This window comes from Mus caroli, chromosome 19 (genome assembly GCF_900094665.2).
Source record: "Mus caroli chromosome 19, CAROLI_EIJ_v1.1, whole genome shotgun sequence".
Classification (NCBI taxonomy): domain Eukaryota; kingdom Metazoa; phylum Chordata; class Mammalia; order Rodentia; family Muridae; genus Mus; species Mus caroli.
The window spans coordinates 2,597,887-2,613,480 of NC_034588.1; the positions used below are offsets into that span (position 1 = coordinate 2,597,887).

Genomic DNA, 15,594 nt, shown 5'->3' on the forward strand with positions numbered 1-15,594 from the left:
AACTCACTCTGTAGACCAGGCTGGCCTCGAACTCAGAAATCCGCCTGCCTCTGCCTCCCAAGTGCTGGGATTAAAGGCATGCGCCACCACGCCCGGCGAGAAAAATATTTTTAAGCTGCATTTCTCTGCGACAGTGTATGGTGGAGTTCAAGGAGTGGGTTTAATGACCACTGGGGGAGCCAGGCTGGCTGTCTACTTGGGGTGGGGTCCTGCACAGGCCCAAAAGCAGAAGCAGACCTTGTCCACAAACAAGGGCTTAGTGAGGGTTTTGAAAAGGGGAATTGACACTGCCCATGTCAGTGAGGAGCCCGGACAGTCTGAACCCCCCCCCCCCCCCCCCCCCCCCCGCGCCATGAAGCATCTCCTCAGCTCTTCTGCCACCTGCCTCCACACCCCCATACTCCCCAAAATAAAAAAGCTGGAAGGGCAGTTCAAGTACGCAGAATGAAAAAGGCAGCTGGCAGAATTAACTGCCCGGAAGTCTCCTCCCAGGCTCAACACCCACTCTACAAACAAAACCACCCAGTGACAACAGGCTCCCTTAGCAACCCGGAGGAGGGAAGGAGGGGGGTAGTTCTCCTGCCTCTAGCATATGGAATCTGCAAGCAAGGCCCGGCCTAGACTGCACCCTCCCCTGTTCCCGGAAAACTGGTGACTCTCTCTCATGTGACCAGCACAGAGGGTGATTATGTGGCAAGCGCTGGCTTGCTCACCGGTTCTTATGCCACGTAGATTCCTGCGCCTCACCCTTCTCCAAGGCCTAACCTAATAAGCCTTTTATTTATCTTCCTTTTTTTTTTAATTCCAGAAAGGGTCTCATATTGTCTCATGCTGGCCTGTACATCTCGGCTCATCCTCCTGCCTCAACCTTTCTAGTGCTGGGATTACATTACCACGATGTCCGCCTTTGTTCCTTATCCTGTCCGCCTTATCCTGGCATCAGTTCCAAGTGTCGGTGGTGGGTGGCGGTGACTGCCTGCAAGAACAGGGAGTTGCTTGTTAAAATGTTCTAGAATGCCAGGAGGAGGCTATGAAAGCAGGAGGGAGGGAGAGGCTCCCTGTGGCGGCCTAGCCCGTGGAGTCAGTCTTTTCTGACCTTGAGGTGCTTGGGCGATTGTTCAACCACCTTCAGTTTCCCTTCAGATTATTCCTCAGTCCCAGGAACAGCTTTTGAGACTTTTTTTTTTTTTAATTAGTAGGAACAGGGTTAATTGGTAACACACAAAGCCTAGGGCCTCATCTTCTTTGGAAGTCAGCTCAGCCCTGTTGTTTCCAGACCCAGGCAGACTCAGAATTTCCTACAAAAACTCTTGGAATAGAGAGAAGGGACGCGGTACCCTAAAGGCAGGGCCATGCCAGTATTGCTACCACAAGAGAATATTCTGGAACTCCAGCCCCCATCCTCCATGGATCCAGTTTCTAGGCTGTGTTTTTAGGTTTCATTGTGCTTCTGGTGCCAGAGGCCCCTCTGCCTGGGCTCCTTCAAACTGAGCCCTGAGACACGTGGGTCAGCAAACTGCACAGTCACTGTGCACTGGCAGGAAGCCTTCCCATCCGCACTCACTGCCCTTGCAGGAGCTGGAACTGACAGATAAAGAAGCCCTGCCCCAAACTCGCCAGGCTCTCCTGGTGGGAGGGGGCCTGTCTCTCACCCTTCCCCCACTGTTGCACAAATCTGGAAGTGAACTCTTTTTATGAAAACAGATCTCACCCAGTGGCTCCCTGTCTCCCTACAATCCTTAGCTCCTGTAGGCCAGGGCTACAAAGTCACCTCTCAAGTGAGCTCTAGCAATAAGCCAGTCTGTCCCGTCCCTCCCCCAACTTGATTTGTGGGGGCAGGGTTTCTGTCTAGTGTGTCTGAGCCCACAGCTCTGGCAAGAAGTGGGGCCCAGTGTGGATGACTTCAGTTTATATTTTCTAAAGGTCACCCCGAATCCTTTGAGGCTCTTGGTAAATATTTGTGGACTTAAACAAGGAGCTCAGCTCTGCTGCAGTGCATGATGTGAGCCCGAGGACTGGGGTGGTGGCGGTGGCGGCAGCGGGGGGTGGGGGTGGGGTATGCTCTAAGGACCAGATGTAAGCAGAAAGGGATTTGAGGGACAGGTCATTGGAGGTGGAGGGGTTGTGTTCTCTTGTCCATGGTTGCAAGGCCAAGGAGATCAGCTTTCTTGGCTCTGATTTTCTTGGGTCCCTCCAGCCCAAAGGCCGAAAGGAGGGGGTGTCCTCAGACAGCAAGAGGGTGTTCAGGTGTGGGCCTTTCCTGGGCATTTGGTGGGCTCTGTGGGCTTCTTGTCTTAGAAGCCTTTTGCTGGCTTCCTGGGCGTGTGAAGGAGAACTTCAGTCAGGACTCAGGCCGTGACTTGCAGAATGTAACAGAGATGGTATCAGCCCCCATCCAAAGCTCCCAGGACTGTGTTTCTGACTTGTCCGCCCGTACTTTGCTGAGCAATTAGCCTGGCTCTGGCCCTAGGGTCTTGGATTCCCGGCTTCTTTGTCCCTCCCCTTCCCGGACCTTTCCCTGAGCTCACCTTTCTGTCACCATATCCTCTTTTCTCAGCCCCCCAGTTCTCTGGGCCCAGAGGCGCTCTGGCAGGAGGTAGGAACAGACAGACTTCGTTTACCCTGGGGATTCAGTACCCCAATGGCCCCTCTGGTGCTTGCTCACAAACACGGCCCAGCTTCCTAGTCCTTGAATTGCACGTCCTTTCCGAGCCTCCCCCCTAGCAACCAGTTCCTGTAGGGCCACCTGCTGGTGTCGTATTTCACTGGGCTTCCAAAAGCCCTTCCTCCTCTGGGACCAGCACACAGGGACAGCACTCTTCAATGAGAACATCCCCAGACTAGGACCTGCTTGCCACCACAGGGACCCCAGCTTGCTACACACAGGGCCTCACTAGGCTGTCCTTGAGCCTTCTACAACCTGGCTTTGGTCTGAGTGCCATCCTTGAGCAATCACAGAGGTTGGCAGGGCTTCTGCCAGCTGTACAGTGGGTGGCGTGACACCCCCTTGCTGATCTTGACATTGTATAGGAGGGCCGTGCTCATTGGCTGAGGGTGTCAGTGACCATTACTGACACCACCCAAATGCCTGGCAGGTGGCAGGAAACCGAGAGGTCTTAGAGACAAACTTTAGTCTTTCTGTTGTAAATCGTATTTATGTAAAATAATTTAAACTGGGACCAAGCTCAGAGGTATTTAATCCCGGCACTCAGGAGACAGAGGCAGGCAAATCTCTGAGTTTGAAGCCAGTCTGGTCTGCAGAACAAGTTCTAAGACAGCAGGGGCTACAAAGAGAACCCCTGTTTTTGTTAAGGGGGAGGGTCAACGGGTTCTCCAGTACTAGGGTGCTTACGCAGCAGTCACGGGGCCCCGGGTTTGCTCCCTGGCATTAAAAGGACAGAAGACTAGGTGAGGGCTCGGTGAGTGGGGAATGAGGGCCGACTGGAAACGCCGGCAGCTGGGAAGAGGAAGGTGTGCAGTGCAAGGCCAGGGGCTGAGACAGCAGCTTCCGTGGGAACCAGGTGGAACACATGAGGTGATTGTACTCAAGCCCTGCCCACCTCTGGATTTCCCCAAACAGTCCTCCTGACTTTGAACATTGGGACTGAGTTGACATTTTACAGAAAAACAAACAGTTTCCAAACAGAATCCATTTCATGGTCCTGGATCCTGGGGTTCTCAGATACCTGGAACTCAGGGGTACGGGGAAGGTTCTGGCCATCAAGAGTGCACGTTCTTGGGTAGGGCTTCTGTCCTTGGAGGTGCATTCCATTCCAGGCGCCAGAACTGGGCTGGGCCAGGCCTCAAGTGCTGACTCATGATGCCTGCAGCCCAACGGAAAGAGAGGGCTCAGCTGCCCCCTGCTGGTCACAGCTGGACCTGCTGTTCTGCAGGCTCAGAAAAGACTCTCCACCCCTAGGCACTGGACTTGCCGCTAAAAGCTGAACCCAGGTACAGCCCTGTATCCCAATTCTGGATGCAGCTGGGACAAGGACGGGTAGTGAGAATCTGCCCTGAGATCTACTCTCCCTTGGGTCCAGGCTGCTCTGGTTTGCAAGGCTCCATCTAGGTCAAACTCGGGCTTTCCTCATGGCCTCTCGGTTCCAGTTACCTTAAAGCTGTCATCCCAGAACTCAGGAGGCTGACAGAACCAAGGGTTTAAGGCGAGTATTGGTAACTTATCCAGACCCCATCTCAAAAGTAAGGGACAGGAGCTGGAGAGATGGCTCAGTGCACTGGCTGCTCTTCCAGAGGTCCTGGGTTCAATTCCCAGCAACCTCATGGTGGCTCACAACCATCTGTAATAGAACCGATGCCCTCTTCTGGCGTGTCTGAAGACAGGGACAGTGTACTCACATATATGAAGTAAATAAATCTTAAATAATGAAAAAGACATGTGGCTCCCTTCCTCTGAAAACAGTGAAACTGAACATGTAGCCTCTGGTCTTTATTCCATAGGGCCAAAGCTCCAAACATCGCTGTGGCCACAGCTTGCAGTGGGGGAGTACAGTTCGTTCGGGTGCTGTCCCTGTGCTTGCACAGGCTCTGGGCAAGAGCATCTTAGCCAGGATGACCGAGAAGCCAAAGGATGGCGGAGTTCCTCCCGGACACAAATGAGCCCAAGTCTTCCCAGACCTGGTTCCTATGGAGACCTGGAAAAGGGTCCCCAGGAGCTACCAGATGAGATTTTTACTGGGGTGAAGTCCTGAGGCTATACATGGGCACACACAGGACACATGTGGTTACCATCCTCTGGCTATTCTATATTATCACCATTCCGAAGTGTGCTAGGTGATGATTTTATTAAGTCCAGTGATAGGAAAGACATTTAGTAAAACAGTGCTCTGTCCTAGAGGGTTAAGGCACGCGTGGTAATTAAAAACCTCCAAGGCTCAAGTGGAAATGCAGAGTTTGTGGACCTGCGCACACACATCTGGGCCCCTAACATAATGATCTGAAGCCATCAACAGCAGTCAAGATGACCAAAAGGTTGCCAAGAGTGGGCTGGTAGCTCAGGGAACACACAAAACTCCAAAAGGAGTGGCAGGTGACATCATCTTACAGACATTGCCTCATAGTGAGAAAAGCCTTTTCTTTCTCTCTGCTGCCAAAACTTCTGGAGCTCACTGGGCAGGCAAACTGCTTTCATTTACAGAAATGATGGGTTTCCATTTCTGTGGCTTTCCACCAAGAAGACAAAGCTAAGCTGCGTCTCTGGGATCCAGTGGGGATTCCCAGGGAGAACAAAGGGCTTAAGGGCCAGGACAGCACCACTCCCTGAACTAGCTCCTCCCAGGAGCAGTCAAGGCTGCCAGGGGTGCAGAGCTGGGGACAGATAGGCCTTTGCAATATCTGGCTTGAGCCGCTGTGGCTGGCCTCAAGTGCAGTGCAATTTGGAGTTGCCACTCCAGGCTTTATCAGCTCAGAGCAGAGGAGACAAGGCAAAGTCTAACCCTGAGACCCAGATCACAGGAAAACAAGGAAATTGGCTGGTAAGGGACAGCCATTCCAGCCCAGGGACATGTAAGGGCTTTTCCTGTGTGCAGCATGGATCGGTTCCTAGGAGAGCCACCATTCAGCACAGAGACATCAGTAAAGGCCAACAAGAAGGGGGTTAGCCTGCAGAGGCGCCCTCCAGTTCCAACATAACTTAGGGGAAAAGGTGGCAGCCTGGCTGGCCAGCATGGTGGAATGTCAGCAGAAGGAATGCAGGATAAGGTCACCAAGGGCCCATGACCAAAGGCAAATACTGAACTTGCAGGTCCCGAGCTCTGACTTCAGTCACCTGCCATCGGAACCGCCAGCAGTCCCTCCAGAGGGAAGACCAGTCCACTTGGGGAAGAGTAGGAGGGGCAGCAGAGTTTGTCAGCTGCCAGCCTGGAGCAGAGGGAAGAGGCAGGCAGGCTGTAGAAAGGGCTGGAGCCCACCTCGACCCACAGCAGGCTCAGGGAGGGCTTGGAAGTCAGTTTTCCATGGTCTGAAACTCCAGCAGACCCTGCACAGCACCCCACCCAGGCCCACAGCAGCTGAGACGAGTGTGGCCTGGCCCTGCCTAGGGCTGTGCCTGGTTGTGTCTAGGGCACCCAGATGTCATCCTGCTGCTGGCCGTGGCTTCCCTCAGCTCTGCTCCAGGCTGTCGTCAGTGGGCTGCACCACGGTGTAGCTTCCCTGGCTGGAGGAGAGCTGTCGGCTGAAGAAGGAGGTGGTTCGCTTTGGTTTCACCCGCTTGATCCCCTTGCCTGTGAGGGTGACAGAGAGGCTGAGGTAGGTGGCCCACACCCCAGGAGGCTGGGCTCCACTCCTACTGGGTCAGCTTCTCCTGGAGTCGCTTAAACTGTGCTTCCCCATCAGAGCTGTCATCACTGAGCCTGTCTGTCCCTGGGCTGTATCATCAGTGGCAGGACAGGCCCCATGGCCACCCTCAACCATCCCATCAGAAGCTCCAGAGGACTCCAGACTGACTGCTGAGTGACGACCACTAAGACAGAGATAGCTGAGGATGGGAAGCCAAATAAAAGATGGAGGGCATGTGTGGCTATAGTCGGGGCACAATTATGGCAGTGAGGAACCACCCTGTTCTGCCGGTTCACATCCCCAAACTCATCAACTCATGAGGAAAAACAGTCAATTCTAGCAACAGGCCTTTTACAAAATACTCAGGCCAAACCAAGGCCGACAGTTACACAGCGTGTGGCCAGGAGTCTCTGAGGCGAGAGGACAATGCCATGCTCCAGGTCAGCCTGGGCCACAGTGCACACTGGGTAAGGTACTACAATAAAAAAGAAGTGAATATTGGGGCTGGAACGATGGCTCAGCCGTTCAGAGCTCTGGCTGCTCTTCCAGAGGTCCGAGTTCAGTTCCTAGCACTGGCAGGGCGGCTCACAACCCTCTGTAACTCCAGCTCCAAGCTCCAGTCCCAGCTCCCTCGTCAGCCTCCTTAGTCACTAGAAACCCAAGTGGTACAGACACAGACACACAGGAAGACAAACATGTATAGACTTTAACTAAATTTAAATATTAAACCTAAAAGAAGGAGGAGGAGGAAGAGGAGGAAGAGGAGAAGAAAGACAAGGAATGAAGAATCACAATGCTGCCTAAGAGGAAGAGGAGGGACAATTTCAAGTCCTCTGGGCCAGGCATGGTGGTGCACACCTTTGTCCCAGCAGAGTAGCAGAGGCAGGCAGTTCTCTACAAGTTCGAGGCCAGTCTGGTCTATATAGCAAGTTCTAGGGCAGCTAGAACTTTTTTCAAAAAAAAAAAAAAAGGAAAAGAAAAGAAAAGAAAAGAAAGGCACCTTTGTCTATATGTGGAGTTTGAGGCTAGCTCCCATGAGACCCTGTTTCAAAAGAACAAAATACAGATGTGATATCCTGTCTCAGATGCCAAAATAGAACCTATATACACACTCAGAGAACCAATAGTGTGTGTGTCTCTGTGTGTGCAGGTGTAAGTAAATACATGCGTCCTGTATTTAAAGATAGGGCCTGGTATGACGCCTTATCTGGCCTGGTATTCACTATGTGTTCCAGGTTGGTCTCCAACATGAGAAGTCTGCTTGCCTCTGCCTCTTATGTGTCAGGGCTAAAGGCACGTGACATGATGCCCAGCTTTAAATTTTATTAATTGAGCCCAATTTACAGAGTTGAGTTTCAGGACAGCATGGGCTACACAGAGAAACCTTGTCTTGAAAAAGCCAAAACAAAACAAAACAAAACAAAACAAAACAAAACAAAACAAATTTTTTTTTTTTTTTTTTTTTTCTGTAACAGGGTTTCTCTGTATAGCCCTGGCTGTCCTGGAACTCACTTTGTAGACCAGGCTGGCCTCGAACTCAGAAATCCGCCTGCCTCTGCCTCCCAAGTGCTGGGATTAAAGGCTTGCGCCACCACGCCTGGCAAAACAAAAAATTTTTAATAAACAGTCTACATAGGCTGGCTAGCATAGAACTAACTTACTATTTAGCCCAAGGTGGCTTTGAACTTCTGATCTTGCCTTTACCTCCCAAGTACAAAGCTAACAGCTGTATTTATCATAGCTGGCTTTGAAAATAACATCTCACCCGGGCGGTGGTGGCGCATGCCTTTAATCCCAGCATTTAGGAAGCAGAGGCAGGCGGATTTCTGTGTTCAAGGCCAGCATAGTCTACAGAGTGAGTTCCAGGACAGCCAGGACCATACAGAGAAACCCTGTCTCGAAAAACCAACCAACTAAACAAATTAACAACACTGCAGGAACTCGAAAGCTCAGTGCCCACGGTCCCTTGTTCACTTGTTCATTTGTTCTTGCAGGGGAAATGAGTTTGGTTTCCAGCACCCACATGAAAGCTCAAAACCATTTGTAATTCCTGTTTGCGGGGGATCTGACTCCCTCTTCTGGCCTCTGTAGGCACTAGGCACACAGGTGGGACAAGTATATATACATATATGAAGGCAAATATTCATATATATAAGATAGAATTTTTAAATTATGTACAAAATTCAGGTCATCTTTTTTGTTTTGTTTTGTTTTTTGTTTTTCGAGACAGGGTTTCTCTGTGTAGCCCCGGCTGTCCACTCTGTAGACCAGGCTGGCCTTGAACTCAGAAATCCACCTGCTCTGTCTCCCAAATGCTGGGATTAAAGGCGTGTGCCACCACTGCCCAGCTCAGGTCATCTTTTTAACTCCCCCCCCAATATAATATTTTTACTAATTATTTGGAAACATCATACAATATATCCTGATCAAACTTGCTTTCCATTCCTCCCAAGTCCCCCTCCTCCCACCCCTCTCCTATCCCCAGTAAAGAAGGGAAAAGAGAAAAAAAAATCCACTCAGTCCAATTTGTGCTGTCCATATTGTCACTGGAGCAACGGCAAACTCCCAGTGGCCAGCGCCTTAAAGAAAACTGTGTCCTTCCCCTACCCCCATCCCCTGCCAGAAGCCATCAGCTGTGATGAGCTACGCTTCGCATCTTTATCAATATATCATATGAAGTAAATCTTATTTAGGTTTTGCGGCACCAGGGCTAGACTCAGGGCCTTAGGCGTGCCAGGCAAGTGCTCCACCACTGAGCTGCACCCCCAGTTCAAGATAGTTAAAGCTCTGGGATTAGAGTCACAGGCCTCCACACCTGAGCAAAATACACCTTTTCAGATTATGAAAATGACCTTAGCTGGCTGTGGTGGTATTTATCTGTAATCCCACCACTTTCCAGGCAGTGGCAGGCAGATCTCTTCTAGTTCAAGGCCAGCCTGGTCTATATGGAGAACTTAGAGCTACACAGGGAAACAGGGAAATCTTGTCTCAACAAACAAACAAAAAACTTCTTGGGAGAAAGGGGTTTGCGCACCACCGGCAAGCGTGGAGGTCAGAGGACAGCCGTGTGGCGTTGACTCTCCTTCCAGCAGTGGCCCCGGGGATGGAGCTCGGGTCCTGAGCCTTGATGGCAAGTCCCTTACCTGCTGAGCCAACTAACCAGTCTCCCCACCATAAAACCCTGTTTATCTTGGAATAAATCTAAGTGTATAAACTCACCCCGATAATCAAACACACCGGACGGGCGAGATACTCCTCCCGGCTTCCCACTTTCCGGAGCTCTCTCACCCTTCCCTAACAAACCTATACTGAGTGCTCAGAGACAAGAGCAGAGCTCAGGAGCAGAGCGCTTGCTCTAGGTTCAACTCTATTACGCTGAAGCTTTTTGTTTTCTAAGACAGGGCCTCTCAGGCTGCAGGGAAGGCTCACAAGTTAAGGGCCTGACTGCTCTTCCAGGTCCTGAGTTCAATTCCCAGCAACCACTTGGCGGCTCACAACCATGTGTAATAGGATCCAATGCCAATGCCCTCTTCTGGTGTGCCTGAAGACAGCTACAGCATACTCAATATACATAAAATAAATACATCCAAAAGAGAAAAAAAAGGAAGACAGGGCCTTGCTGGGTGGTGGTGACACATACCTTTAATCCCAGCACTCTGGAGGCAGAGGCAGATGGATTTTCTATGAGTTTGAGGCCAGCCTGGTCTACAGAGCTAGTTCTAAGACAGCCAGGGTTACACAGAGGATCCTGTCTCTGAACACCCATTCCAAAAGAAGTCTCCTTCCTGTGTTCCACATTCTGAAAGACAGATGCTACAGTGGACAAGTCTGTCACTGTAGAAAAGAAGGGACAGACAGGAGATGTCCCTGAGGTACAGGGACACCATCTGGAGTCCCTGTGGCACGCATGTGAGCCAGTGTGCTGTATACACACTGTAACCAGCGGCTTACCGTCTTCCACATAGTCAATGGTAGAGAGATGCTGAATCCGGCTACACACCACGCTACCCTGCCTTCGCAGCTTGGGGCGCTGGGTGGGAGGTGGAGAGGGGCTGGGAGCTTCGTGAGGGCCGGATGCACTCTCCTGGGAAAGAGTAGGCTCGGCGGCCTGGCTCAGCTCAATGCAGTACTCAATGAGGCCGCTCATCAGCTCAGCCTAGGGAGGGGAGAGGGGCTGGTATGAGGCCACAGAGCAGCCACTGTTGAGGGATGACAATGAGACACACACAGCTCTAAAGCCTTGCTTCCTGGTGAGGGCAGGAGGCAGAGCAGGGAAGAGAGCTTTCTGGGCCCAGAGGGCAGGGAAGGTGTCCACCTGAGGTGACTTCAGAGGTGAGGTCTAGAAAGGAGGGAGTTCTAGTCAGAGGCACCTCTAAGGAAAGCAGTGGACTGGGCTGCTACAGACAAGGTAAGCTCTGTGTGTGTGTGTGTGTGTGTGTGTGTGTGTGTGTTGGGGGGGTGGGGGTGGGTCAAGGGCTCTGCCTGTGCTGGCTGCAAGAAGCTTTGGCCTAAGGAAGAGGGTGAGGTCACTGGCCAGGATGGCTCCCTCTGAGCAGTTTTCTAATGTGAGTGATACCTCATGGGTCTGGAAACACAACAGGCCAAACACCTGGAAGCACAAGTGGCCAAACAAACATCTGGCAGCACAGCTGGGCACCGTGACAGCAGCCTAGGGCTCTGCTCAGGCTATGGACGAGGCATCTTTGTGGAGAAAGAGTTACAGAGCACCTACTGTGAGTGGCCCCATCAGGGGGCCGGCTATATTAGACCCCTGTATGCTCACAGGTCAGGAGCCTGGGGATGACGACATAGACACTGGTCTAGCCTCTGCTGCCTGTCCAGTGTTGCCCATGGCCTGACAGCAGCCTAGCCCAGCCTGGGGAGGAAGAGGAGAGCAGGCAAGCTCCTACACTTTAGGCCTAGTCTCCACATCCAGTCCTGATCTGCCTAAACTAAAGTGCAGACATTACCATTCACCCCATCCTCTCCCGAGTCACACCACCAGCCACTGCAGAAAGCCTGGCCAGCGGATGGAAGGGAACTCTCTGACCTGCCCAAGGCATCCAGAAGCACCCACACTGCTGAGGGGGAAGGCCAAAGACACCTTCTATTCAGCATTGTCCTGACTGTCATCCAACTCTCCAAGCACAAGGAGCAAAAGCATGGGGAGCATGCAGACCGGGAGGTGACAAACCAGGCTGTCACCATTCACAGACAACATAAGCAGCTGTCACCATTCACACACAACATAACCAGCTACACGGAAAACCCTGAACATGGAGGTCAGTCACCCAGACTGGAGCTCAAGGCAGTTTTGAGGCACTATGTTGAGGGGGTGTCTGCAAACAGACCCCAGTCCTCAGCTGCTTCTCTAGTCTCTTTCCCTTTTTAACTCTTTCATTTTTAAAAAACAAATTTGCATGTGTGTGTGCATACATATGTGTTCGTGTTGAAAATGTCTGGGTGTACCTACATATGGTGTGTGTGTGTGTGTGTGTGCGCGCACACGCATGCGTGTGCGCGTGGTGACTGCACAGGTCACGCGCCTGCCTCCCTGCTCTTCCCTTCCACCTCAGTTGAGACTGAGGATTTTGCTTCCTTGGCTTTGGCAAGTCTGCCATGCTGATCCCTGAGTGTCTAGGTGAGTCTCCGCCATGCTGATCCCTGAGTGTCTAGGTGAGTCTCCGCCATGCTGATCCCTGAGTGTCTAGGTGAGTCTCCTGTCATCACCTCCTGTCTCCCCGTGCGAGTGGGGGGATTTTTTTTTTTGGTTTTTCTAGACAGGGTTTCTCTGTATAGCCCTGGCTGTCCTGGAACTCACTTTGTAGACCAGGCTGGCCTCGAACTCAGAAATCCGCCTGCCTCTGCCTCCCGAGTGCTGGGACTAAAGGTGTGCACCACCACGCCCAGCCGGGAGTTGGGGAATTGCAGTGTGTGTTACATCAGGCGTTTGTTTTATGTGGGTTCCAGGGATCCAGAATCAGGCCAGTCTTGCACAGGAAGCAGTTTTACCCAGGAGCCATCATCTCCCTGGCCCAGCTTCTGTCCTTCTCTTCCTGTCTTCCTTCCTTGGGATGTCGTGTGGCTGGATGTACAAGCCTGATCTGTAGTGCACACACCGCTGTGCCTAGCACTATGCACACCATTCAGTTAAAGGACTGTTATTACCAGTGAACCACACACGCAGACCAATGGCTCAGACCAGCTAGTGAATCCAGAAAACAACAACAGAAAACCCACACGTTGGGGCTGGAGACATCGTTCAATGGTTAGAGCCCTTGCTGCACTTCCAGAGGACCCAAGTTCTGTACCCAGCACCCACATCAGATGGGTCACAACTTCCTGTAACTCTAGCTGGCCTCAAGAGCCCCTGCATACGTATGACATATATATAAATCTTAAAAATGAACAAAAATTAAACCTCACATATACACAAAGTGACTTTGCAAGAACAAGCCCATTGAGAAAGGAGAGTTTCAAACAGCAGGCAATGGAACAACTGGCTACGCATAAACGTTAAGTGAACCTTGACCTAGTGTATCAACCACACTTTATGTCTAACCAACGAACCTGGGCTGCATAGTGCACACCAGTAATCCTAGCATTTGGGGGGCTAACTCTGAGGCCAACTTGGCCTATATACTAAGTTCCAGGGGTACATATTGGGAACTTGTCTTAAAAAAACCAAAAAACAAAAAACAACCAGAAGCCTGGCAGTGGTGGCACACACCTTTAATCCCAGCACTCGGGAGGCAGTGCTGATCTCTGAGTTTGAGGCCAGCCTGGTCTATAGAGGGAATTCCAGGACATCGAGGGCTATACAGAGAAACCCTGTCTTGAAAACAACAACAAAACAAACAAAACAAACAGGATAGAGATGTGGCTCAACTCACAGAATATTTGCCTAACATGCACAAAGCCCAGGACTCATTCCTCAGCACCATGCAAACTGCATGGTGGCTCACGCCTACAATCCTAGCACTCAAAACACAGACGCAGAGGGAGGACAGGCATCCTCAGCTACACAGGTCTGAGGCCAGCTAGGGTTCCAGGAGACTCTGCCTACATAGAGGAGTGTGTGTGTGTCTGTATGTAAGAAGAGTGAAAGAAACAGAGATAGATACATAGATAGATACATAGACAGACAGACAGACAGACAGATAATTTCATTAGAATTAAAACATCTTCCTGGGTAGTGGTGTCTCATGCCTTTAATTCCAGAATTTATGAGGAAGAAGAAGACAACTCCCTGAGTTCGAGGCCAGCCTGGTCTGCAGAGTGAGTTCTAGAATGGCCAGGGTTACAGAGAAACCTTGTCTTGAAAAGTTCTAAAAAGGAATTAAAACATTTCTTCTAGTGGCATTGTTAAGAAAACGAAAAGCCAGGGCTGGAGAGATGGCTCAGTAATTAAGAGCATTGACTGCTCTTCCAGAGGTCCTGAGTTCAATTCCCAGCACCCACATGGTGGCTCACAACCATTTGTAATGTGGTCTGATGCCCTCTTCTGGTGTATCTGAAGACAGTTACAGTGTACTCATCATATATATATAAAATAAATAAATAAAATCTTTTAAAAAAAGAGAGAAAGAGAAAGAGAATGAAAAGCCAGCCAGACTCAGTGACATATTCCTTTAATCCCAACACTTGGGAGGCAAAGGCAGACCCATCTCTGAGTTTGAGGCTAGTTTGGTCTTTGGAGTAAGTTTCAGGACAACCAGAGAAAGGCTGTCTCAAAAGTGAATCAATTAAAACAAACCAAAACAAGAAAGAAAACAAAAGGCCAGGGTATACACTGAACGGAAATATCTGCTAATATCTACCAAGGGACCTCGGCTATGGAAGGTGGAATCAGCTCTCACCATCTGTGATGAAATCAACCCACCACTATCACCACCACCAATGAAATAGGCAAAGATGGCCACGGGGTACTGCCAGTAGAGGCGGGTGGATCTCTGTGAGTTCTAGGCCACCAGGGTCTGAATAGGTTCCAGGCCAGTCAGGGCAATATAGTGAGATCTGTTTCAAAACAAAACAAAACAAAACAAACAAAACACACACAGACACAGACAGACACAGACACCACAGACACACACAGACACAGACACACACAGACACAGACACACACAGACACACACACAGACACAGACAGACACAGACAGACACAGACACAGACAGACACAGACACAGACACACACAGACACAGACACACACAGACACAGACACACACAGACACAGACAGACATAGACACAGACACACACACACAGACACAGACAGACACAGACACAGACAGACACAGACACACACAGACACAGACACAGACAGACACAGACAGACACAGACAGACACAGACACAGACACACACAGACACAGACACACAGACACAGACACACACAGACACACACAGACACAGACAGAGACACACACAGACACAGACACACACAGACACAGACACACAGACACAGACACTGACACAGACACACACAGACACAGACACACAGAAACTGACACAGACACACAGACACAGACACACAGACACAGACAGACACAGACACACACAGACACAGACACACACAGACACAGACACAGACAGACACACAGACACAGACAGACACAGACACACACAGACACAGACAGACACAGACACAGAGGGACTAATCTGAAGCCTGTGCCAGTGAAAAGCAGCCGCTCTCAGCAGCTGCCACACCAGGGCTAAACACAACTTGTATTCCTATCTGCCGGTTAGTGTATTCAATTTTTTTGAAGACCAGAGGGAGAGGACATATGTTTTCAAAGGAGTCCCTGGAATGTGTCTATTTGCTAAAAGGACGGTGGGGAGTGGGGGGAAGAACAGTCCCCAGAGAGGCTCAGAGCCGGGTACAGCTCTGACGCGGCAGAGGAAGAGGTGGTGGAAAGAACAGATCTAAGCAACACAGGCCCTCCCTGCCTCTGTCCTTCTGTCCCGGCTTCTCAGCTGACCCCTCAGGGGCTTTGTAACAGGGCTGGCATGGCATGGCATGGGCAGGCCCTCAAGGGACGCCACCCCTGGTGTGTGATGCCAGAGTTGTGCGGAGCTCACCAGGGTGATTCCCCACACCCACAGCACCCTCCTTCCCGGACACTGGCCTGTCAGTCCGAGTGTGTGTGAACAGCACTACCTGTCAGTCCGAGTGCGTGTGAACAGCACTACCTGTCAGTCTGAGTGCCTGTGAACAGCACTACCTGTCAGTCCGAGTGCGTGTGAACAGCACTACCTGTCAGTCCGAGTGCGTGTGAACAGCACTACCTGTCAGTCCGAGTGC

General features: G+C 51.0%; 1 protein-coding gene across 2 annotated transcripts in view; it reads right to left on the reverse strand.

Moving 5' to 3' along the window:
• Positions 1–4,432: 4,432 nt before the first annotated feature.
• The window catches only part of Frmd8 (FERM domain containing 8), a 25,029-nt gene continuing 13,867 nt past the window's right edge, over positions 4,433–15,594 (reverse strand). For both annotated transcript variants that reach the window (XM_021151848.2, XM_029472530.1), the window contains exons 10-11: positions 10,246–10,450; positions 4,433–6,239 (exon numbers count right to left, since the gene is read on the reverse strand). In XM_021151848.2, coding sequence (XP_021007507.1) covers positions 6,118–6,239; positions 10,246–10,450 — 327 coding nt within the window. In that variant the 3' untranslated portion in view covers positions 4,433–6,117. The remainder of the gene's footprint in view (positions 6,240–10,245; positions 10,451–15,594) is intronic.